The 24,812-nt window shown below is 38.7% G+C and overlaps 2 protein-coding genes across 2 annotated transcripts in view; one reads left to right on the top strand and one right to left on the bottom strand.

Annotated features, from left to right (window-relative positions):
- Positions 1-4,049: 4,049 nt before the first annotated feature.
- myl13 (myosin, light chain 13) lies at positions 4,050-6,873 on the top strand. Its single transcript, XM_058629179.1, has 5 exons — positions 4,050-4,231; positions 5,506-5,533; positions 5,888-6,037; positions 6,226-6,399; positions 6,488-6,873. Exons 1-5 carry the CDS (start codon positions 4,124-4,126, stop codon positions 6,592-6,594), a joined length of 567 nt encoding a protein of 188 aa, XP_058485162.1. The 5' UTR covers positions 4,050-4,123; the 3' UTR covers positions 6,595-6,873.
- A 4,626-nt stretch (positions 6,874-11,499) lies between these two features.
- LOC131473654 (corticotropin-releasing factor receptor 2) overlaps positions 11,500-24,812 on the bottom strand; it is a 34,236-nt gene continuing 20,923 nt past the window's right edge. The window contains exons 3-12 of the mRNA XM_058651027.1: positions 23,813-23,898; positions 23,191-23,297; positions 20,815-20,932; positions 20,525-20,678; positions 17,714-17,774; positions 17,560-17,632; positions 16,964-17,049; positions 14,324-14,459; positions 13,561-13,602; positions 11,500-12,694 (exon numbers count right to left, since the gene is read on the bottom strand). Coding sequence (XP_058507010.1) covers positions 12,554-12,694; positions 13,561-13,602; positions 14,324-14,459; positions 16,964-17,049; positions 17,560-17,632; positions 17,714-17,774; positions 20,525-20,678; positions 20,815-20,932; positions 23,191-23,297; positions 23,813-23,898 — 1,004 coding nt within the window. The 3' untranslated portion in view covers positions 11,500-12,553. The remainder of the gene's footprint in view (positions 12,695-13,560; positions 13,603-14,323; positions 14,460-16,963; positions 17,050-17,559; positions 17,633-17,713; positions 17,775-20,524; positions 20,679-20,814; positions 20,933-23,190; positions 23,298-23,812; positions 23,899-24,812) is intronic.

Consider the following 24,812-nt stretch of genomic DNA (forward strand, 5'->3'; position numbering starts at 1 on the left):
CCAAATAACATGCTTTCACAGTCTGTGTTGGAGCAAAGCCCGTGCAGCCTGGCACTGTCGCTGCCTCTGCACACTGAACTGGATACCACGCCGGATCCTTGTTGGACACAGGACAGTTTAATTACACGCTCACTCTCTTCACTGACTGCCTTGTGAATTTGATAATGAACACGTGACAGCTACCAGGAATCCAGCTGGTGTATCAACCACCTATTGGTATTAGCATTGGCTTGGGCACGCTATATCCTGAATGCTGGTAAATGACAGTGGGGCATGTGTCGCCGCAGCTCCGCAGAGAGGTAATAGAGAGCCATTGGGGAGTTTCAGTCTGTTGATGCAGCTACACACATTCGACACTGCTGTTTAAAGCAATCTAAGTGTAAATAAAAGGGCCAAGCCAAGACTGGAACCTGCTGCAAATGCACTGGGTTGCCAAAATGACTGACAGGTTTTAAATACAGAACATCTGTATCCGACCTATGGTCAGATTGCAGTAGTCAGATTTGTTTCATGCACCAGGAAATACCCAAATATCACCTGAGAAACACATGCATATACAGAGATTAAAACTGCACTGACTGACTAATATCAACAGATGTCTGTTCCATTAAAACTAGAGTCACATGAGTTCACACAGCGCTGATTAAGCCTATCAGCGCCACACGACTCTCTCTGTGTTTCTCAGTAGGGCAGTGTTTAGATCTTGTGGAACCTGGCGACGTTCCTGCACTGCACACAGGAAGTAATTTGTTTTATGTCAAGACAGACGGAGCCAACGGCAACATTGTGCTAGTAAAGTGAGACGACTGCAAACATGTTGGAGAACGACTGAAAACACAAAGAAGTGCCCATGAAAGGTTTCAGAGGTTAATTCTACCGCTGGCGCTGCTGCTGCTGTATACACACGAAAGCTCCTTCATTTTTTAGAGGAAGGATGAACAACAACCCACTAAAAGTTACGCACTGCAGCTTTGAATCCAAACTTTTTTTTTTAGATGTATGCATATGCCAAGGTAGTTCAAAGGCAAAGTTAATTTAGACATCATTTAAAATGAATTAAAAACCATTCCAAGATATCATATTTATTATATGATATCACTATCACTATATGATAACACTATATTATAGTGTGAAATCTCATCAAACACACTGACAGTTACACTTGCATGGACATCTAATTTAGTAAACATACTACTACATCAAAGTCAACATGCACATCCACATATAAAAATGAAGAAAAAAAAAAAAAGGATAGGTTTTGATAGGAATAATGCAAATATTGGAACTGCTTTATGGATCAAAGTGAGTATTCTGGTTTGTGAAAGCTATTGTTTGAATGATTTAACACGCTTAAGTGTTACATTTTCTTTCATGGCTTTTCTCCTGTTCATCATCTGCCTCCTCCACATCAAAATAATATTTTCCATGACAGGATTTTACACCTTTACAGCACAGTCTCATGTAAGTGACACTTTGGATGCCAAATCATCTCAACTGATGTCTTTTGTGTCTTTTTGTGCACATTCTCTATTGTTCCTGAATCGCACTACCATTTTTGGAAGAGTTCATTAAGAGTCTTGCTTTTATCCAGGCTATTAAAGCACAGTGTATTAAAAAAGAAAAGAAAAAAAAAAGCCCACAGCTTTACTGAAGGTCATATGATGGGCCCAAGTGACAATTGGCATTGTACTCTGATTGGAGCCTGTCCAAGGTACATAGCAGTGAGACAACAGACGAAGACCAAAATAGCAAACTGGACAGGTCCTGCATGTTTGGAGAGCTTGACTGTTTGACGTTGGTCATGTTGTAAACTGTTGCTGCAGCCTGTCATTGGCAATCACCTGGCGGGATCTGAACAAGTGGTGGATCTGAGCTATGTAGAGCTGAATCCATTTATAATCAGTCTGACATTCGCTGTTTCCGTCTGTGTCTCTATGTAGGCTACGGCGGCCAGACACTGACAACTTCACTTTGTGTTGTGTTTGAAAATAATGAGGAACAAATGACTTCTTATTCATGCAGCTCGCACTAATCTGCTGATTATTTTATGCTATGCTGTCCCATCATCTCTCTATCCAGGCCAGAGTGAGCACAAGCGGTGTCTTTTTTTTCCCTTTGTGTGTTTCTCTTAATGGTTTTGAAAGGATTAGCTTATTTTGATCTTCATTATCATTTAGTGTCCTCTCAGTGAACAGTGTTAATCTGTTATGACATCAAAAAGGTCTTCTAACAATCTTTAGAACATCTGGCTCCAAAACTTGTTTCTGGGAGCGTCGCATTTTACAGTTAGATTATTTGGTGGTTTAATTTTTATTTTTTAACATAAACAGGTTTCGTATCATGACGATTATTTATTATCATGCCATCTCAGACTAAAGCTTGTTCAAATTTTATGCTGACTTTAGAACGGGAAACTTTCAAACATATAATTGTCCAAAGACGGGCTGCACGGTTTCAATAGAAGTGGAATGTTTGTCACGCAGCTCTGCCAGCCCAACAGATCATGAGGACGGCCATTAAGGACGTTCCTTCCGACAATGGATTTGCCAAATCTCACCATTTGCCACTGACTTGTTTGGCTGACGCTTTTGTTACATGAGAGCCTCCGCTTTAAATACAAGCCCCTGACAGCTGTCCAGTAATATCTTTCAGTGTAAAGACAAAAGGATAAAATAAAATCCATGAGATTATACGTGACTGCAAATTGAACATCAGCGAAAGAAAATCAAGATAAACTACAAAATATGTGTATCAAATACAAAAATCTGTGCATGAAACTCTGTTTTAGTATCAGTGACTGTTCAGTTTTTCTTCATTTTTTTTTTTTTTTTTAACCCTTGTCCATTCATGGATAAGTCATCTTTCATCCCCACATTTCACAAGACAGATATAATCAAAACAGACTGCACTGTACTCAGGACATAAATCAAAATGCCCTTTTCAATCCGTACTCCCTTTAGCCCACCACCCACCCTCCAAAACAAAAATAACAACACTACCACAAAGCAGGCTGAGAAGTGCAACCCATCGAACTGAGTCTTTTCAGTCCTGCAGGACTGTGGGCTGAAAAAAGCACTTGTTTATCATGATAATGATAATTATGACTCCAGTCTTACATATTGTGAAGACATGTGAATGGGCGCCGTACTGTGATGAGATTAGCATCACCGTCTTCAGTATATTTTTGCACATTTTGTTGTTACACCACATGCTACCAGCACTTTCATGGCAAACAATATTCACTTGTCATCCCCAAAAGGCTTCTTCGTTCTTTAAGCAAACAAACAATGCATGTTCTACTCCCTCTATTGTCATATTTCTGGAGAGATGTGTTGGGTGTTGACCGTGGCAAATGCAATATGTGCGTGCAGATGTCCAAACAGATTAAAGGATTAAAGCTGTATATTATTGGAAACCAACGGCTTTTGAACAAAAATCTATAGGAAACTATATGTCAAAGCAAGACTGATTAAGTCCACTTAAAATTGATTTGCACATTCATTTGTTTGTTTTAGTTAGTTACACATCATGATGGTATATAACATATAACATACATAACATAGCCAACGCGAGAGACACTCCCCCGACTGCCACTATGTCTCCACCCAGCTGTGAGGATGGCTGCTTCACACAGTGGTACTTAGTGTCACCCATTGATTGCAAAATTGAATAATCATCAGGGATAATTGCAGTTCTTCACACGGCATTCTGACAGAATCAGAATTTAAACAACTTCACTGCACCTCTTGCCCAGCAATCACCATTCTATTTAGCCCCTCCTCACTAATAGCCACCACAGTTGAGTGAACAAGGTCATACACTTATGTTGATGGAAATAGCCTAATTAGCAGAAGGTCCCGGGCTCGGAATATCAGATGATATAGTTTGTATTGTGTGATGTATCGCTCACAAAAGTCTTTGTCTTAAATAGAAGCTCAAAGTCACATCCTTTTATAGTCTCCCCCTATTGTTGGCAGTCTGGTTGGGCATGGAAGGGGGCTGGGGTTGAAGATGACACCTGTGGACAGTGGATAAAGGGACCCAGCCTCTGAAGGGTCACCTTCAGCTGCAGTGTGCTGGATCCCTCTGCTCTGCCAGTCCACTCCTTCTGTCTCATCTCACAATGGCCCCTAAGAAGAAGGAAGAGCCCAAACCTGCAGCGCCAGTGGCCCCAAAACCACCAGAGCCCGAGCGTCCCAAGACCCCGCAGTTCGACCCCACAACAGTGACGGTAAACAGCAATTTTATGCCAAAATAACAAATTGTAAAATGTTTTAATCCTCTTTTTTTTTTCTTTCTTTTTTTGTACTGTTTAATTGCTTGTCATGTATTTAATGAATTATTCTAGGAGGGGTGATATAGATATGCACTGTTTAAAGATCATTAGAGACCCCATGTGACCTAAGCCTGTCAGTGCAAGCAAAAAAATGTGACTGGACATCCATTTGAATGGACTTCATTCATTCTGGCTGTTTGTACAACAGACTTACAGAATATCTGTTGTCCAAATGTGCAAAACAAGTTGTGATATCTAGCTCAGGAAGCAGTTCAGAGGCGAACAAGCTGATACCACATGTAGTGGAAAGATCTTCTGCTGACTTGGCCCCTTCTCCATGGATAAATGTTTTTTCTCGTCGGACGAGCCACCACGTTACAATGGAGAGCGGTTAAAGCCACAGGATATAATTTTCATCATGTCAGTGAATGGCAGACCACCCACGTTTTTCCTCTGAGGGTAAAAATGGTTGGAAAAACCGAGAGGAAGAAAAATACCGATAATTAGATTCCTAGTCATCCATCTTCAAGTGTGCTAAGATAAGTGTTTAGATAATATTTTTACAACGATTCGTAGTGGGGACGAGATTTGAAGACATCCAGACATCAGACAAAAAAAGAGGGCATTTCCTGATGGCGAGTCCAAGAAACACAGAGTATAAATAGTCAACATTTATCATGGGTGTTCAGAATAATGTGAATTATAGTTTTTAGACTTAGAATAACACATTAAATGGGAGTGCACTGCAGCTTGTACGACTAAATGAGCCGTCATACTAATACAATAACCTAAATCGTATGTAGCTCAATTAAAAATGAACAAAATAAATTTTGTGAGACTGTCGGTGCGCATTATTATAATTTATATTGAACACACGCCTATGCAAATCATCAGGTTGTGAGTTGCTGACCTCACTGGTATTTACAGTACCGTAGATTCTTGACACGTATTGTATCCAAAAATAAACACTAATGAATCTGACAGTAGCAGTAAGCCCGCGGATGTTTGATCCAAGGTCACTGATAAATAACGTATGAGAAGAACAGGCCCAGCCTGTCACTCGAACTTGCTGGTACTACGACGATGGAGGCAAAGTCAGGGTTCAATCATCAAGTCAATGCATTGATTCCCTCTTCTGTCAACTGTAATCATAATCCTCACAAGCTTCACAATTCCTGAGCGAGCAGCACCATCTAACTGCACTTTACGTTTGCTTTGTCTCTTTTCAGCTGGAATTCACCCCTGAGCAACTTGAGGGTAAGGTTGCCGTTGCCGGTATTGTTTTTTTTTTTTATCTTTTGCCTTGCACGGACGGCTGTTGTGCTATTTATAGTGGCAATAAATGATTTGTGTGATCATGCCTCCCATCAGTGCGTGAGCAATGTTCGACAACAGCTGATAATGACGTGTGGTTTAGGGATGTGCTTTTATGTTGAAGTTAACGCACCCATCGAAGTCACATTCTTAGAGTTTGTCTAAGGGCCTCAGATACAAGGCATATCAAGATGCAATATTACGATACAGGCAGCACACCTCAGGGGCCCCACCTCAAAGATCCTTCATGCCCAATTTAATGTCTAAGGAACACCCTGCTTTTGTTTTTCTTCACAGATTTCAAGGATGCTTTCCAGCTGTTTGACAGGACTCCAACCAGTGAGATGAAAATAACATACGCCCAATGTGGTGACCTTATCAGGGCTTTGGGCCAGAATCCTACCAATGCAGAGATCATGCAAGTCCTTGGAAAGCCCAAGCCTGAAGGTTAGTAGTAGGCACGTCAGCATACCGAGTCTCTGCCCCTTCATCTGCATGATATCAGTATCTTTTTAGAGTCAGACCGAGCCAAGGCAGGTTAAAAAAGTGGCTATATGGAGAAAGGTTGGAATAAATGTCAACACTGGTTTAAGGGTGGATATTTGTTCAGCTTTTCATCGTTTCCATTTCCACAGAAATGCAGACAAAGATGCTGGACTTTGAGCAGTTTCTTCCCATCCACCAACACATTTGCAGAGCCAAGGACCGTGGAACTTTTGAGGACTTTGTGGAGGGTCTGAGGGTATTTGACAAGGAAGGGAACGGCACAGTCATGGGAGCTGAGCTCAGGCACGTTCTGGCAACACTGGGTGAGTACGGCGACCTCAAATTGATTTTTACAAAGCTGCTGTGTGTAGGACTACAAATTGAACTGGTTTATTTTCTCATGGACCACAGGTGAGAAGATGAGGGAGGATGAGGTGGAGCAGCTGATGCAAAACCAAGAAGACGCTAACGGGTGCATTAACTATGAAGCTTTTGTAAAATACATTATGGCATCTTAATGTTTTTTTTGACCTTATTGTCATTCTGGTGCTACGTCACTACTGCCTCATATCAAATCAATGAAAATCAAGGTCCTGTATTTTTGACAGAAGAAAGTAGATTACTGTAAATCCCATTTTCCCCTATCTGTATATTTCTGATTTCCACTCTTCATGAAATTATTTATATAACTAATTAATATGTCACCCTGATGCAGTGCACACAGCACATCCTGGTGTTAGTTTTAGGTCATGCAAATGAATAAATAAATAAATAAATAAATAAATAAATAAATACAATTCATTAGATGGAGTTCTCTTTTTCATAAACAATGCTATTGGTTGCTTTGTTGGTCAGTTGTCTTCATGGGAAAGTGTTTGCAGTGATGCAGGAAAAAAGAAAAATAAGAGCACTTTCCATTAAATGTCATTGTGGCTCATGTAACTGCCAGAACACACTGCCACCGCAACTCAAGTTTGGACAAGCAGAAACAGCAAATGTGAGCGCTGCTTGATGGATGAAATAAGAAAACAATAAGGAAAGGCAAAAGTATCCTTGCAAAGTGGTACATGTAAAGGACATTTTTTTTGAATGTTATTATAAACATAAAAACCTACATCAATCGACTTTGATGTAGATTTACCTGCAATACACTATATTTCTTTATTGTATCACTTACTTTTTTAACATTCTTTTAAGTGGTTGAAGATGCTTTAAAGTGATTTTGTGATCCAGAGTTTATTATCCCATAAAGACATTTATGCAACTACCATGATTGGACTTTGTACTCTATGAACAATGGCATGAAATGTACAAAAACTCTGACCTCTGAGATTGCATTAAAAAAGCACTCAAGAGCATGAGAAAAAGATAATATTTCATACCATTTCCAGTCAATCACTATCTTTTTGCCGGAAGATGTATTTCCTCTCTTTGGCCAGCAGAGAGAGCTGTCACTCAAGTTATTCTACCATGTCATGACTGAATAAATGAAGAATCATTCTAGTGTGTTGTGGTGTTAGACCCACCCACTTACATTACTAAGAGTTCATTTTTTCTTCAATTTATATTGATAAATCAATATTTGGTGTGACCACCCTTTACCTTTAAATCAGGCAGGTAGGTTGTTCCAGACTTTTTGGGGAGAACTTCCATAGATGTAGGCTGGCTTAAATCCTTCTCTTCATGTAATCCCAGACAGACTAGGTGATGTTGAGATCAGGGCTCAGTGTGGTCCATACCATCACTTCCACGACTCTGCTTTTATTTTGAATGCTGATGATAGTTCTTAATGACGTTGGCTGCATTTTGTATTCCTCAGCATTAAGGACACCATTAATCCATTTGTAGAAAATGAATGAAGCCCCAAACTTGCAAGGAAACTCCACCATGCTTGAACGTTGTCATTATTATACTGCTCGGCAAATAAACTGCCTTCTCCAGTTCTTCTATTTTCGTACACAGTTGAGTCACTTGGCCTTGTCTTCTGGTCAGACATCTCCGGACAGTTGATTGGTTTACCTCGGTCCAGCAGGCTTGTGCCACTTCTGAGCAGATGGATTTCAAAGGGAAGTAAACGTGATGTATCTGTCATCTGCCGCACTCTTTGTGCTTCTTCAAAAGAGCTTGAAAAGCACTCATCGAAACCCCAGTCTGCTTTGAAATCTTTGCCTGGGAGAGAGTTGCCTGATAAAGTATAACTACCTTGTGTCTTGTTGCTGTCCTTAGTCTTATCGTGGCGCATGTCCTGTGACATGAAACTGTCTTCCACATCCTCACCTTTCCGGCAGAGTCTGGCTGCTCCTCAAACCTCCCACACAGCTGTTTCTGTTTCAGTTAATGACTATGTTTCAACCTACCTGTGAAAACGATGATCATTAGCACCTGTTTGGTAAAATGATTTAATCATACACTTGAATGTTAATCCTACAGAATCCCTGACAAGTGTCTGATTGTGATGGATTTGTTGTTGTTGTATGGCTCATTCAGAGTTTTAGAGACTCATTGAAAACGACTCCTGTTTGCTCAATTTATTTCCCCTCAAACAGGGTTTAGATCATCCTTTTCCACTAATGTGTACTTTATAATACCTTGTTCAAACTCTCCATTAGGCTACACGGAGGGAGGTTTACCCTGTAGAAACCATTCACCCAATATATTATACGCAAATTCCCATTTCATATCTCGAGGAGTACTTTTAAGCTGCACAGCATGACTTTATAATGACTGACCCACCAGCTTGTCAGAGGATAATTTGAAAACAATTTCACCAGGCCATTTTAATTCAAGAACACTAATATGACCTTCGCCTTCACCACAAATAGCTTTTTAAAGACCCTCTGCTTGGCTTGGCTGACCTTCATCGCACCTAATCTTTGTCAGTCAGCTCCCAACTTCCAGCCTGAGCTCCAGGCAATATATTCCGCCATTTGTTGTGCAACAGCCAATTTCCCAATGGCTTCGGTTGCTTGATATTTTGACTTGACTGCAGAGGTTCAGTAATTCAGTGAACCGACTGCATCGTAATGAAATCATTACCTTAGTATGATTCCAGGTAAAGAGTAGTGCCGTTTCTGTTTAAGTGCTCTTTAATATTCTACCACAGCTCAGAGTGATTTATTCTTATGGGAAATGAACTATAATGCTCAAATACAATGTCCTCCTTCTAAATTCTTTGCTTTGACTTGAATTATTTGATGAATCACACAGATGGTGTGTTCAGCATTTACTTTTCCTATCTATGTGGGACTAAAGACTAAGATAAGAACGATATTCCAGGTATGTTGGGCTGCCTAATGCAAGAAATTATTTTATTTACAAGCTAATTACACTGCACGTCAGAAAATATCCTTATGATACAGTGAGGGATAGACCGTCAATGCTGTTTGATAAAGTGTATATGAAACCACATAGCACCAAATAGTGCTATATCCTAAATTTTGAATGTTCTTATATGTCAACAGTCTAAAGTTAATGTGGAGACTTAAATCTCAAAACAAGCTGGATTCAAAGGGTGAGAGGAAACACCAGTGATTAATAAGATGATTAAAAACAAAAAAAAACTGTAAGTCATAATTCTGTAAATGCCTTCTTGTTGACAAGTTTATCCTTTCTGAAACACCTTGTGTTATGAAATGCACCTTCTCATTCTAAATTATATATAACAAAGCATTAGGACTACAGTGGTATAGCCTCAGGCTGTCATGGCAGTTATTTATTTTTAGCTGAAGTAATGGCTGGTGAAACACAGTTCTATAGACACACAGGGTCTCGGGGGCAAACAATCCGCGATAAAGAGCAGATGCTGCTTGCTCCTGGCATTGTGTACACTACACAACATCTCATCTACTGTAATTTCTCCTCCTCTAGTCACGGCAATAATTGTCACAACATGCCTTTATTAGGCTGCATCAAAGTCTTGGTTAATTGTTTGGGGATAAATAACTCATCGTGTCCCGGGGGTTCTTGGTACAGGCAGCAGTTTCTGCTCCACTTAACTCCTGAAATGGTATCTCCTTTCATATTATATAACAGAGGGCTACTCTCAGGACATCAGTCCTTGTATTGTTAAAAAAAACAAGTTAAGTAAGTTAATTACATGATTGAGTCATTGCTGTTTATATCATACAGTGTTTGAAGATGTAGATGAGAGGTTTAAATAGCAAATGATTCACCCAAACAAATCAGTTTATGGCAATGTGTAGCAAATGTCAAATTGCTCAGTGACAAACCTTTAAACAAAAAAGCCCAAAGAGCCAAAATGATGTTTTCTTTTTTTACTTGAAATCAATACATTTCCTTTCACATGTGCATGTACAAATATATATATCAATAACACAATGATACATTATTTACAGAGACATTAGATTTTTACAAATAAAATGCATTTCCTTTTGTAAGGCAACATGGCTCACTTAACGTTTTCAATAAAATCAGTTGGTCAAATGTATACGTACATACCATTGCATCAAATACATTTAACAATGTAGATTAAAGGGTGTAGAAAATAACATTGGCGCCATTTGCTCTACAGAGTGTAGTGAAAACAATATAAATATGCAAACATTAAAATGTACAGTAAGTGTTGTTAAGTGTGGTTTGTTTCTTTGGTGAGTTTAAAGAAATGATGTATAATTTGTTATGTATCAAAATATCCCACAATTAATCAGTGGCGTACTTTTTGGAATTATGATGGGGCCAGGGGGGTCCGCAGTGTTACAGCTGCATGAGCCATGACCCTGGAATAGGAAATTAAAATATGTACAATTTAAAACACATAAATCAACATTTACCATCAGTCCAAAGTTTACAAAATACAAATATGGAAAGTACATTTTTCAAACAAAGCCTGATGGAAAGTTTACAATGCTCTGTACAACACTTAAAAATACTTCACAGATCTCACAGAAACTCGACATATTTGATCAAAACAAACATCACCTAAAACGAGACTATTCATTTAAAAATGGCTCATTATTTTTGAGAAATATTTTATAATAATTTACATTCTCGACAAGAGTTACATGAGACGATACAGACTCCCGGAAATAAACGTATAATTTCACTTGTTGCATTTCCACATCCTAAAAATGTTTGAAAGTTTTTTTTTGGAAAATTGTTAAACCGGTTACACATTTTGTAAAGTGACATAGTACTCGAGTATTTGAGGCATAATTCAGACAGAGAATGAGAGTTCGGTGGTTCACCAAGCAGCAAAACACAGGTTGAGACCAAATGTCACAGTGTCACCCTGGCAAGTTTTAACACCGTCATCCTAACATGCTGTCTTAATGCTATGGCACGTTTCCGTTATTATAGATTTCATTTTGCAGTGTCATGAGGACATGGTCCTGGAGTTTTTTTCTTGCTTTTTTTCCCCACCAAGAAATACAGTGCTTTTGTGGATAATACAGTTTTTTTTTAAATTCTCTTTATTTTCTTTTGTAGAAATCAAAAGTCTTTTTGTTTGTCATTGGACAAGGAAGTTAATTCACCGTATTAGTGTATGAGCAGCCTGGGCAGATGTATGAGTTGGCATGTTGACCTGGTGAGTGATTGGTGTTTTCTGCATCAAGCAGCTTAGTTATGACACTGATTACTTAAGAATGCTGCAAGACTCTTAGATGACAACGCCACGCATGGCATACTGTATATCACATACGTATACTATAAAATAAATCTCTACTCATTTGGGCAAGAACTTCAATTTTTTTGAAGTGTTTTCAGCTTTCAACCTCAGGGAAGTGATAAATAACTGAATAACTTTTTTGTTGAGCATGTTTACCGTCTCTTGGGGACAAAATCGAACAAAGAAGTAGGAAAAATACAATACCTTTCAAATTAAATAATCAACAAGACTCCTCTGATATAATATATAAAGGATCCATTAGAATGACATATTTTGTACAAAATATTCAGTGCATATTAATTAAATGATGCACCTGTTTGGATTGTGTTTTGGTGAATACTGCAGAGAGCAATAACTCTTTTATGCCTTTTGATCTGTATGGATTGTTGTTTTACACACTATAACACAGGCAAACCATTTTCCCCTCATCAAAGCTTCTTTTCACACTGTTGCTCTCACTGGAATTTTAATGTTTATTGTACTAAACACTAATAGATGTGTTCATGACTGCATATAATAGCATATAGTCTCTTGCAAAACCTGTAGAGATCAACTTGTTCCACTAACACCCACCAGGCAGTAAAGTGACAATATAAAAACTGTAAAATCAGATTATATGACTTGTTGATGATTTGTCGCTTTTACCGCAGTTTGGTCTCCACTATTTGTCATCTTTACGGGAATCTCTAGAAAAATCAAATCAAAACTCAGGGGAAGCTATATGATCGCTTCATCTTACTTCGTGTGAAGTTAAAGTTATAATTTAGGTTCATATCCTGGAACTACGGCCATTTCAGTGAAATCAGTCTCTTCTCTAAATCCCGTCCGCATGTATACGTGCACTTCCCCCGTCACACGGCTGTGGTCTGTTTGATGCTGTGGAAGCTGATCCTGGTTGGAGATGTGGGGATGGACATTGCTCGTGCAACTCGCACTCTCAGCGCGTGGTTGTCTTGCCAGCGGTGCCACCGTTTCCTTACAGCTGAACGTACCTTAATAAACATTGAGAACTGTGTTAGTGTACTCACTGTTACTACATCATAAGGGTGTAATGCTACAACCTTTTGACATCGATAAACATGCTATTGATCGCTGTACCAGATGTAATGTATTAAACTTTAAAGACTGGAAATCTTGATCTTGGGAGAGAATCAAAAAAAAAAAAATACTAGAGAACACACAACACAACAATTTACTATCCTTTTTTAAAAACCTCTTCAGTCAAAGCAAGGCCAGAGAGACTTCACATTTGAAAACTCATTACATGTAAGCACTCAAAAAAATAGCATCAACCTCTCTCTTAGAACCACACAATCACTTTTACCAATTCAAATACGGAAATAGCCCTTTAACAAAAACACACGAGTACCGATTTAACTTTATGGTCCCACATCAAATTAAAGACCTCTTCTTCAGTGAGTTTCAATTACTAGAGGGCTGGGAGAGAAAGTCCTTCATTTTCACAGTCACAAACAAATGTGTAATCATTTAATGATACTGGTGATTTTCAAGCAACTGTATATCCAGCAATTAATTATGCTTCATTTTAATTAGAGGAAAAACACAGAGCTTCCTCTGGGATGTTTGGTCACATTGCAAAAGCCGACTCCAGAACGACGTGTGCGTTTTAATGAACACCCACTTTCAAATGCAGTTCTCCCTCTTCTTTTTCAAAGCTCCACGGCTAATAATTTAAACTTTAATTCTAACAGGGAGGTTAGTTGGGAGAACTTCAGCACTTACTGATCACCTACATTCATATTGGGTTTTATTGAGATCATATATCAAGAGATGCATTTGAGAGTTGAATGAAAATCATCAAACACCGATCGTCTTTTGCAAAACTCCCCTGACTTACCTCTCCGTTTAGAAAGCAATAAAACACTGACACGAAGAACCCCTGCAGAATAGATGCACAGAATAGGTTAGACGTAATAAATGTGGGTAATTGCACCTTAATTAGACTTAAGAGGATTCACATGGTAAATGGACTGTATTTATATAGCCCTTTACAAGTCTGTCTTCTACTTTACATGTGTGTGTTGACATTGACACACTGATGACACAGCATCAGGTGCAGTCTGGGTGTGGTGTTTAGCTCAGGGACACTTTACAGCACCGTGGGTAAGTTCAGGAATCAAACCAGCATCTTCCCAAGTCGTGCTCAAAACCCCTACATAATTATTCCTTCTTACAGCTAATCAGGCAAAGTACCATTCATAACTATTAGGAAACTCGTCCTGAAATCCACTTTTCCTCCTACTCCATTTTTCATATTAAGCAGCACATAGATAGAAAGATTAAAAAGTGGGTTGGGGGTTGCAGGGTTGCGGTGTTGCAGGGGGAGGCAGCAGTAAACATGCCCACATGCCTCTGTAAACCCTGACAGCTCAGAGCACTAAATATGAGGCAGGAGGGCCATCTAATGTGTGAGCACAGCCAGAGATACTAGTTCAAATACTCTTCCCACAGATAGCCTCACAACCTGCAAAGAAATGACATGACTCAGCAGTGGAACGAAATCAGTATGAAATCCGTATGATTCACACTGGTCACAATAACGACAGTGTGAGCACATTTTCTAGGCCAGCATCAAAGTGCATCATTATCCGTATTACCACCTGAAAAGACTGTAAAAAGGAGTTGAAATAGATGAAAATGATTTGCGAGATGTCGTCCTCCCCCGGATTCACAAAAAACAGCATGTAGGTGATGCCCAGCAGAGGAAGCAAGACCAGCGTTGCTTTCACCGCCTTTCTGTGAAGACAAGGAGAGAGGATTATTTATACAATGACTGATATAAGAACAGATTCTTACAGTTCTGTGTGCAATTTCTGACAGTAGTTAATTTACTGAACAGAATTTTTATTTATTAATTTGGCAATCGTTAGTTAACGGTCAAACCTTTTACATGTTATCCATCCCTTATCTACTACTTAGAATTTGAGGTTCATGGAGGACCTGGAGTCATTCCCAGCCAGAGGGGAAAGAGTAGTGAAATACTCAAGTAAAGGTAACACTATTTTGATACCAAGTTAAGGTAAAAAGTAGCTTGTTTAAAAGTTACTTAGTTACTTTTTTAACAAAGTTGGGGTTCTTCCTTGTGTCGTGCAAAGGTTTTAATTAAAGGCAAACCTTTACAAATTAAAGTGCCGACAAAATAAAATATGTAAACACATAATGTATCAGTCAAAATGGGTCAAAGGTCACTCAGGGTCCTTAATTAGCGCCAATTCATCTGTCATTCACTTCCAAAGTTTTCACCGGTGAATTTTAAATTTTTAAAAAGCCAACTACAGTAACTTTTTAAAAATGACTTTTTTAAAGTACACAAAAAACCCTACTGAATTACAGTAACACGAGTAAATGTAATTCATTACTTTCCACCTGATCGCAGTGGACAAAACAAGAAACAACACACACATTGCCAGCCATCAGGTTACATAAAACACACATTAGAATATACATTATATTTGACATCGTCTATCAACCTAATTCTATAATTCTGCAAAGGTGAAGTGGATCATTTTAGAATAAGCCAAATGACATCACACACTCCAGATTAAGCCTAAGAGCTCCACATAACGCAAGAACAGTGGCGTTTTGAACCTCGTGTAGCTTTGTGACGTTCCCACACTGCACACAGGAAGTGACTTGTTTGACATCCAGACTGATGGGAGGCAACAGTGACATTGTACTTGTAAGGCAAACTGCAGCAGGCATGAGTGCGACTGAAAATGTGGCTGTGAAAGGTTTCAGAAGCCGTTCTGCTTAGAGTTAAAACAAAGTTTTAATCATGTTTGTATTATGTTAGTACCCCATCTGTCTTTGTCAAATTCACTTCCTTGTTTTTCTCTCATTCATACAATTGTGCTCAAAACAGCAGCATTAAGAATGAACTATGGTTCCTTACTGTTTGAGACAACAATTTCTCACTTAATTAAATCTGTCACTCTCAGCATATCTGCCATCCAGCGACCATTCATCTTCTCTTTTCTAACCTGCTTTATCCAGCATTTCGGAGCACGCAGTTTGATTGAGAGGACGCCTTATAGATTCAGGCATATTTTGCTCTGCTGAGGAGGAGTCTAACTTACCACCCCCCCCCCCCCCCCCAACAACCATACGTCTGCCTCTATGGACCTAAATGCAGCTGTCTGAAGCGTGACGCTGTAAACACCACATAATCCCAAAATAATCCCTTAAGGAGAAAAACACGCTTAACACAGCTAATAAAAAGGCGAGAAATCAAACTCACAATTTTTGCGGCCAGATGCACAGCCCGACGACATAAAGTAGAACGAACGGCGCACCGCTCACCTCTCACAAGCACACAGCAAATGTCTGCCATTACTCAGTCCTGTCAGACACATGAGAGGTTTTCCACCTCTGAAGATTACTGGTGGCACTAAACGAAATGGCCTCTCGCATGCAAGCACTGTAACTATACCTTGTGCTCACTCAGACCAATTTGTTTGTCTAGACTTAGAGAAATTGTAGCACAGTAGCATTTTTTGTTTTTTTTGTTGAAGGTCCTTCAGTGTCTGCTTTGAAAGACGGCGAAACGCGATAAATCACTTAAGTGTTGACCTTTGATTTTGAAATAGAGTGCCACGCAACATTTGATGATTTGTCCATCTAACGAATTTGTGGGAAACAAACTGACACTGCAACTGAAAAATAAGTGGAAGAGACAAGTAAGGATTTAACGTTAATGTTATTATCCGCATTAAAGAAATAGGTGTTTTTCATACACAAGCAATAACTGCAAGTAGTTACTCTTCGTATGACACTACACACTAGCGATTCACTATTGGATTCTTTCATCCCCAAAATACTCTCTCTGGATACAAATATTTAAGGATTAAGATCATTGATTTGTATGCAATTAAGACAACATTTGAACTGTGACACCAATTATTAAGTATTGGATTAGTCTGATTCGAAAATGGTTTACTTTGATGCTAAAAATGCATCTTCTAAGTCGCTGCGTGTCGTTCTTTTTTTCACTCAAATTTTTTATTGAAAATTTTGTAAACATACAAATCCTTGTATAGACAGATTTACAATTCAGTTGAAGATCCGAGTCGGAAAGAGCTCCAAATAGAACCCTCGTGTACTAAAGTTGTAATGATATGTCATACAAATTAGGGTATTTATGTCCATGTTAAATTAAAGAACATTTATGCATGTCGTTCTTTGAAGGAGCAGACAGACAGAAAGACAGACGGTGTCACATGATCACGTACGATTCCACTCACCTGTACTGTATCGTTTCAGAAGTAGTCGAAGCTCTGAGTTTTGTCATAAGAATTCTTACTATGTTGAAGAGGAAAACAAAGTTTATCTGAAAAAAAAAAACAGAAACAATAATTAACTATCAACCCCTGGTTCAGTCATTTTCAGTGGAATACACCAAGAGCAAATTCCTCCTGAGAACGGTGGTTTGAATAAATGCTGAGAGAGAGAGACATCACAAGTCAGAGTCACCACCTTTCTCAGTGTCAGTGGAGCACACAATCTGAGCCGGTCACGGTACGACTACATGATAGTGTCCACATGAACCTCAGTAGATACATTTCACTGGCTACAGGTTGTTTTTATATTCAGAATGTACACGTGTAAAAGTCCTAACCCATCTGAAAGATTGATTCCATCTCTCAACCTGGTTGTAGGATGGAAGTGGGTTTCATTATAAAACCATTTTCATTTCAGGGCACAGGTTTGTATTTTTTTCCCCCATCAGTCCATATAAGCAGACATTTGTGATTAATCTGTATGATAGTATCAATAAAAGCTTCTGTTAGATAATGGGAAAATAATGGCCAGGGGTAAATGCACAGAGCGTCGCCCTTACCAGGAGTACAAGAATAACTGGTCCCTGATAAATATAATCCATATATTTCCCAGGCTCTTTGCCAAACCAACATCTGTTGACAGAAAGAAAATAAAGAATTGTTAGCTTCTAAATAGGAAAACGTAGGAACTTGGCCGTAGATTTGAATACATACTGTTCATTTTCATAATACAGCTTTCCAATGGCCCAGGCTACTATAATAGGGAAGGGGATACCTGTGAAGCAGAAAAAAAGCTAAATCAGGCAAGCCAGACAAAAACATGTTCCAAGTAACACCTTAAGCTATAAATTGGCCAATTTATAGTGTGTTCAGAACAAATGCAAAGTCAATTTTTTGCACATGGTTAAATAGACAGTTAATGCCAAGTGTCACATGGATGAGGAGACGTGCACAATTTTGCATAATTCACGACAGCCACTTAAGTTAAACGGTTTAAACTGCAGCGTGTAATGCGATATCATGAAAGCAAATCGGCACCGAGATTCAATAACCTCTGCGTCCGGCATCTTAATGCCGAGGCAGAAACGGAGGATACATGAGCTTTTTCTATACAGTTTGCTATTCATAGCATGACTGGGTGAAGGAAAGGGCTTCAGCCATGGATGACAACGGACACGAATTGTAAGGGGAAAACACAACTGATCCTGTACCCCCTTATTTGGACGAGAATGGCAAGTTGTCGTTTTCATGGAGAAGTATTGTGACACGAAAATTTGCTTTGAGTTTGGTCTGAACGCACCTTTAAATTGGGCCGTTCCCCCTGATTCCGTGACAGATTTTCCATTATTCTTTTCACGTTTCCATGCTCTGTTTTTGCAATTTGCCCTTTGTCTGCTCCTCATAATCTGCCTGTCTGCAAGGGACCACTGGCTATTCTCTTACTTAGCCTACTCGACCGTTTCCCTTTAACCTTGAATGTTTCATAATGTCATAATGAGCTTTGGGTCATTAGGTCACGTGGCTTGCTTTAGTGAGAAGAGGACCCCTCACTTGATTGTAGAGAGTGATCAATTGTGGTTTAAAAAAAAAAAAAAAAATGCATTAATATACAACGGATAGTTTTCACATTTGTGTGGTCTGCATTTCTGCATTGTTTAAAACACTGTCAGAGCCTTTCTGCTGCCCATCCAGACTGACAGAAGTTAAAAGGGTGAAGTGCTTTTGTAACGTCTCACAGCAATACCCGGGAGCACCGCAGTTCAAAGAACACCTTTAAAAGAAGTAGCTGTGCCTAGACTCTCCATCTTAGCAGTGTGCCGACAGCTAAATGACTTGTGACTAAAGTACACACACTGGATGAAGCGACAGATATGGTCAGCTTTCTGACACTTTACGTGCAATGTAACAATTCACACAGTTGACCTTTAAGAACACAGGTCTAAACCTGTTATGATTCCAGCCGTCACTTCTCTCGTGGAGGACTCAATCTCTACTCCTGTCATTATTTCTAAGTAAAGTCCAATCAACTGTTTCTCAGTCACAATACAATATCCATTTGAGTGCAGCAGTCATGTAAAAAAAAAAAAAAAAAGATTAAATTACATGCATGTAATTCATATTCTTCATCTGAGCTATAGTGCATTTTAAATTATCCCATGTTATTTCCTGTTTATTTAGCTGGAGTGATATATAAATTATAAACTACCTGTAACCAACGATACAATGTCATGCAAGGGTATAATATCCATGCCCTGGCATCTATAAAAATATATAAAATCCATCATTTATCATATAAATTATACCCCTGCATCACATCTTATCTTTTGTTCAAGGTAGATCATATTGTCTTATTTTTAGAGGGACTACAGCGAATAGCGTCGTATCGTATCGACTCTTATTTCATTCTTGTGTTCATGAAGGTCATTTGTCATTGTGGTAAAATAATATTTTTTGATGGCAAGCTTTGCTGCCTGAATATCTGTCACTCAAGCTTCCCCTAATATAACTGAGTTAGGAAGGGATTTTGATGTAGTCTGGATTAGACAGCTACTACATGGTCACAGCGTTTTTCTGTCTCTGCAAATTCAAGCACAGAAGTGACATTTTCTTTATTGCTGCTCTGTTTTCTCAGCATTAAAGTTATTGCTGAACAGCCATCACTTACATGCTGCCATCTGAGCACATGGGCAGTTTAAAATGACTGTTACGACAGGATTTTTCACAGTTAGTCTTTGTGACCAGTTTAGATGATTAATATCTAATTACAAATGTAGGAATCTGCCAAGTTCAAGCTTTGCAAGTGTATTCTGAAGACCTATAGAAGTACAAATAAGTTAAAAAATTGAGGCAGTCAGTTTTTGGATTTCATGAAAATCAAAGTCTTTGAGTTTATAAAAGTATTTTTTTAATTACTGTAAACATTTAAATGACTGATTAAGCAAACTCAAAAGTTGAATGTTACCAGAGCTTTGAGTTAGTGTTACATGTATGATTTTATTACAGTTAAATTAGAATTACTCACAGTAAAAGTCAACTCAAAGTGTTTAAGCTCTGGTATCACTAGACTTTTCAGTTGTCTTAATCAGTCAGTCATTCTAGTTAAATTGTATAAAGTTTTTTACAAAAAGTTTATAAGCTCTGATTTTATGAAGTCAAAAATATATTTGTTTATAAACTCAAAAAAAGAGTTCTGCCAACTTGCTCTGCTTTACACTACACTGCATGCTGCTGTATTTGATGTATTTGAACAAAATAATCAATTATTACAGGACAAATATGATTTAAAAGTTGGAGCCATATACAAGTGGAAGTATCTGGTGTCTAACATACAATATCTGTTATTAATATCATTCTACTTATGGAGATTAGATGATGCATAGATCAAATAAAATGTCTCTAATGTCAAATTAAAAAAAATATTAATCTCCAAAAGAGCTTCTAAATTGACCTCAGCATTCGCTTTTGACATTAATTTGAACTAAAGAGAATGAGAGATGAGTGTAACATTGGCAAGAACATACTCACACCACCCGATGAAAAGGAAGACCCACTTTCTGAGTTTATCGGTGGAATAAGTCATAACAATGGCCGTGTGAAGGTAACACCCTTCGACAAACATCCAAAAAAAGTTTGTCACCACAAAGTAATTGTATATTGTGGTAATTAATCGACACCAAGGCTGAAAATAGAAAGACAGGGACAAGAGGCAAAAGTCATTAAACAGAAACACGTCTACTTTACATAAGTTCATATCCATCATCTTTCTTTATTCTCACATTTCGACAGTGCATAGTACAGTACACGTGCGCCGTTACCTCGTTGCTCTCGTGAATGTTGTGGTCAATCAACTGAAGCAAAAACCACATGACGTTCCTCAGTATGAAGGTGGTGATCAAGTTCCAGTGGATGATGTTTCGAAGACACCGTATGCTCCTAAACAACAAGCCAAAGCGAGGGGACATTTCACCATCATTCACTCAATCAACAGTGGTCAGAGTGACCTGAGATTCTAAATGACTGACGCAAGCTCCGTGTTGTGCATAATAGAGTTAAACAACATTTTGTCGAATTCGCTAAAGCAGGGTTTCTCAATCCTGGTCTCAATCCCAATGTGAGTCATCATGTTATTTACATATGTAAACATGAAGTATCTACATCTAGTAATTGCTTATTTGGTTGATGTTAGAAAAACATTAACCCTTTAACACCTAACCGTCAAAATTTCAACCATAAAAAGGACCAGAAAATGTCCTGTAACTAAATGCTTTTGTGCCATTTTTTTCCAGAATTACTTCCAATATCTGGCAGTTATTTACAATGTACTCAATCAACAGTGGTCAGAGTGACCTGAGATTCTAAATGACTGACGCAAGCTCCGTGTTGTGCATAATAGAGTTAAACCACATTTTGTCGAATTCGCTAAAGCAGGGTTTCTCAATCCTGGTCCTGGGGACCAACTTCCCCGCATGCTTCTGCAGAGCTCGCTGATGAGCTGTCCATTTGAAATCAGGTGTGTTAGAGCCTGGAAACATCTAAAACATGCAGGACAGCAGTGGGTCCCCAGGACCAGCATTGAGAACCCCTGCTCTAAACTATTCCATTCCATTGAATAACAAGCAGATATAGTCTGTATAAAATTCACATGATGCTTGTAAGGGACGACGTGATAATTACACGTGTTTTCTTTCTCTTTTTCTGACAATGACCTGATGTTCATGATTAGGCGTTTGACTGTGTTTGACTTCTAACAGAAGACGAATGAAATAGAGGCGACGACAGAAAACTGCTAAGCTAAGGTCCGCAGTAGACAGACTGGGGGTGTTTATGGGGTTTGATTACTGCCTGCACTGAACATGCAGACGGTTCGCTCTCGTGCACACTGGAGTGACAAGAGAGGGCAGACGCTATGCTGAGGTTTCCCGTCTGCCAGTAAAAAGTTTCTCTATGTTTTGATGCCCACTGAGGCAGTGACGCGGCGTGAATCCTCCCAGTACTGCCGATGGCCAGTTTGACTGACAACTGGGTCAAAGTGTTGTGTATGAGAAGAACGAGAAAGAGAACGAAAGAGAGAGAGAGACATAGGGACTTTTGTACTTTGTTCACAGCAGTGCTGCAGGTTATGTCATGACATGTGAGTCATCATGTTATTTACATATGTAAACATGAAGTATCTACATCTAGTAATTGCTTATTTGGTTGATGTTAGAAAAACATTAACCCTTTAACACCTAACCGTCAAAATTTCAACCATAAAAAGGACCAGAAAATGTCCTGTAACTAAATGCTTTTGTGCCATTTCTTTCCAGAATTACTTCCAATATCTGTCAGTTATTTACAATTTAATGCATGTCAAAATATTGGTTTATTTAGAAAAACACTGTCGTTGTACATGAACAGATTTTGCATGTTATATTTGAAATTTGAACAGTGTAAAACATATTTACAATAATATTTCTTTGAGTCTCTCAATGTTTCTTTGCTTCAATGTGCAAAAACAGGCCAAAAATGGAAACTATGCACAGGTGTTCTTCCCACTCTCTATGATTCAAGTGAAATTGGCGTAATAACCACATGTTGGCATTGAAGTCGCGTAACTACAATAATGTGTCATCAGCGATACACTCGGAGTGACATGTCATCCAACTAAATGATGTTTCCCTCATGGGCATACTTAATATACTCTTCTTTGAAGAGCTATTTAAAAGTTACATAATTTAATTTGTCACTGTTTTGACAGATTTACGGTTGATTATCAGTCATTTTTCCATGCTGAAGAAAATAAACTAGCACAGGGGCAACTCAAGATAGATGTTGACTGTACCATAATATTTAAAGAAAATGAATTACTTTGGAGGTAAGAAAAAAATCAATGTTTGCTGTCAGAAGGGATATCAATGAAACCTTATTATACAGCACAGCTGAGGGAGGTCCTGCTGTCCTGTTACAGTGTATGTTAGTGTGCATGCGTGTGTGTAGTGTAATGTTAAAGCAGAACATTAAATTAGATATGAACTGTTGTGAAATACACATTATGCCCATCTCGGCTGAGCCATGCTGCAGATATCTAATCATTTGATGTAAGTGAGTTAATGATAAACAATCCAGAACTGTTAAGTGAATTTCCATGATTTTCCTCAAAGACTTCTCCGGCATACTGAACACATTTAGATTAGTACTATTTCCGTACTTGCCTTAAGCACAGGAAGAGAATGAAGGCCACAACCAGCGCTCCAACAGAGACACAGTGGCCTAGGTAGTTGATGATCAGCGCTATTTTATAATGCCCGGGATATTTCCTCTGGAAAGACAACACTTGAGTCACTTGGTGTACAGATGGAAAAGAGAACAAAGAAATGAGGCAAAGACAGCACAAATCTGCATGAAGACAAAAACCCATCGCCCCTATCAAGGCTGCGTTGTGTCGAGAGAGAAAGCGCATGTCTTTGACACACTTGTGTCTTAAAATGACCTGAGAAAATAGAGCGAGACCCAGAAATACACGTGATCAGGAGACATGATATGAGCTAATCAGGCTCAGACTCATTTCGCAATGCATCACTTTTCTACTCTGTGCCCTCAGGCTTTGTTAACAGGGGCACAAGCAAGACTGTACACTCGCGTGTATGTTAATTCATCTGGAAACAAACATTTACAGTGTCTAAAAAATGCATTGTGCAGTGATTGTGCCTTGCCTGTGTTGCCATTACAGTGCAACGAGAGTATGATGAGCCTTTATCTGGGATGATTAACGGATTGTGTAGAGAATAAAAAAAAAAACATGACAAGACTGCTCTCCTGCGTCGCCACACTAACCTTCTCCTCCAAAATAGGTTCACAATTGGAGTAATTGCTCTTCAACGCCCACATGCCATTTTCCAAGCATTCCCTATAAGCACTCCCTGTAAGACAAGAGATAGGAACAAGGCTGAAAAAAAGTGTATTGTACCATTGTTTAAAGCTTAAAAATACTTGCATACGAGTTGAGACATTTTTGCCATGTAGGTGCTGAGCTAAAACATCCATGCAATTTTATCCAGAGCTTATAGTTCAAAGCTAAGCACTATTTCTGCATGAGTCACGCACTGAATAACAATTTAGCAACAGCAATATTTTATTTTGTGGGGGAAATGCAAATCCTCCTACTCTGTCAGTTTACTTGCATATCTTTTAAAGCCCAATTTCCATAATCAACTTAGAACCAAACGTTTTCATTTTGCAGGTCCTGACAGTGCCTCAATGGCTCTTTGACGCTGGAAAAGAAGTTGACAACAATACGTCAGTGGTTATTTTCATCTCTTCTCTTGGTCACTCTGCTGTTAAGACATCATATATTTGGATTTTGTATTAGTAAGCTTACAGGAATAAAGTAAACTAATATTGCTATATTGTTATTTTAACAAACAATATTACCAGAGGTCAAAGGTTTTAGATGTGTACAACTCAATGTATGTCACATTATTGTATTCTGATTAAACCAAATGATCAGATTTGTTGATAAACTAACTGAAGTTAACTCAACTCCATATTCCGAAGGTTGCAACATCGGTCAAACATGTGTACATTGTTCTAAAATCCAACTGAGTGTTTGGATTATAGTCAGGTGTGGCACAGTATTCTGAACCTTGCTGTCGCCTGCTCCTGTTCAGATTTCAGAAAAACCTCCTGCTCCCAATACGTCAAAAAAAAAACATTGCCAAAATGACAGTGACTGTTCATGGAGGATACCAAGTCTGAGGGAACATGATGCATTCTGTGCACTTTCTTTTCTCCTTGCATTGCTGGTGCACAATAGCTGTTTAAGCAGATGTTTTGG

This window comes from Solea solea, chromosome 1, assembly GCF_958295425.1.
Source record: "Solea solea chromosome 1, fSolSol10.1, whole genome shotgun sequence".
Lineage (NCBI taxonomy): Eukaryota > Metazoa > Chordata > Actinopteri > Pleuronectiformes > Soleidae > Solea > Solea solea.

What these genes read in the sequence shown, in the direction of transcription:
- myl13 (XM_058629179.1), top strand. Translation starts at nt 4,124, where the DNA reads ATGGCCCCTAAGAAGAAGGAAGAGCCCAAACCTGCAGCGCCAGTGGCC. An exon ending in CACCCCTGAGCAACTTGAGG is followed by an intron (nt 5,534 to 5,887) that starts GTAAGGTTGCCG and finishes TTTTCTTCACAG; the next exon opens with ATTTCAAGGATGCTTTCCAG. An exon ending in GCACGTTCTGGCAACACTGG is followed by an intron (nt 6,400 to 6,487) that starts GTGAGTACGGCG and finishes CATGGACCACAG; the next exon opens with GTGAGAAGATGAGGGAGGAT.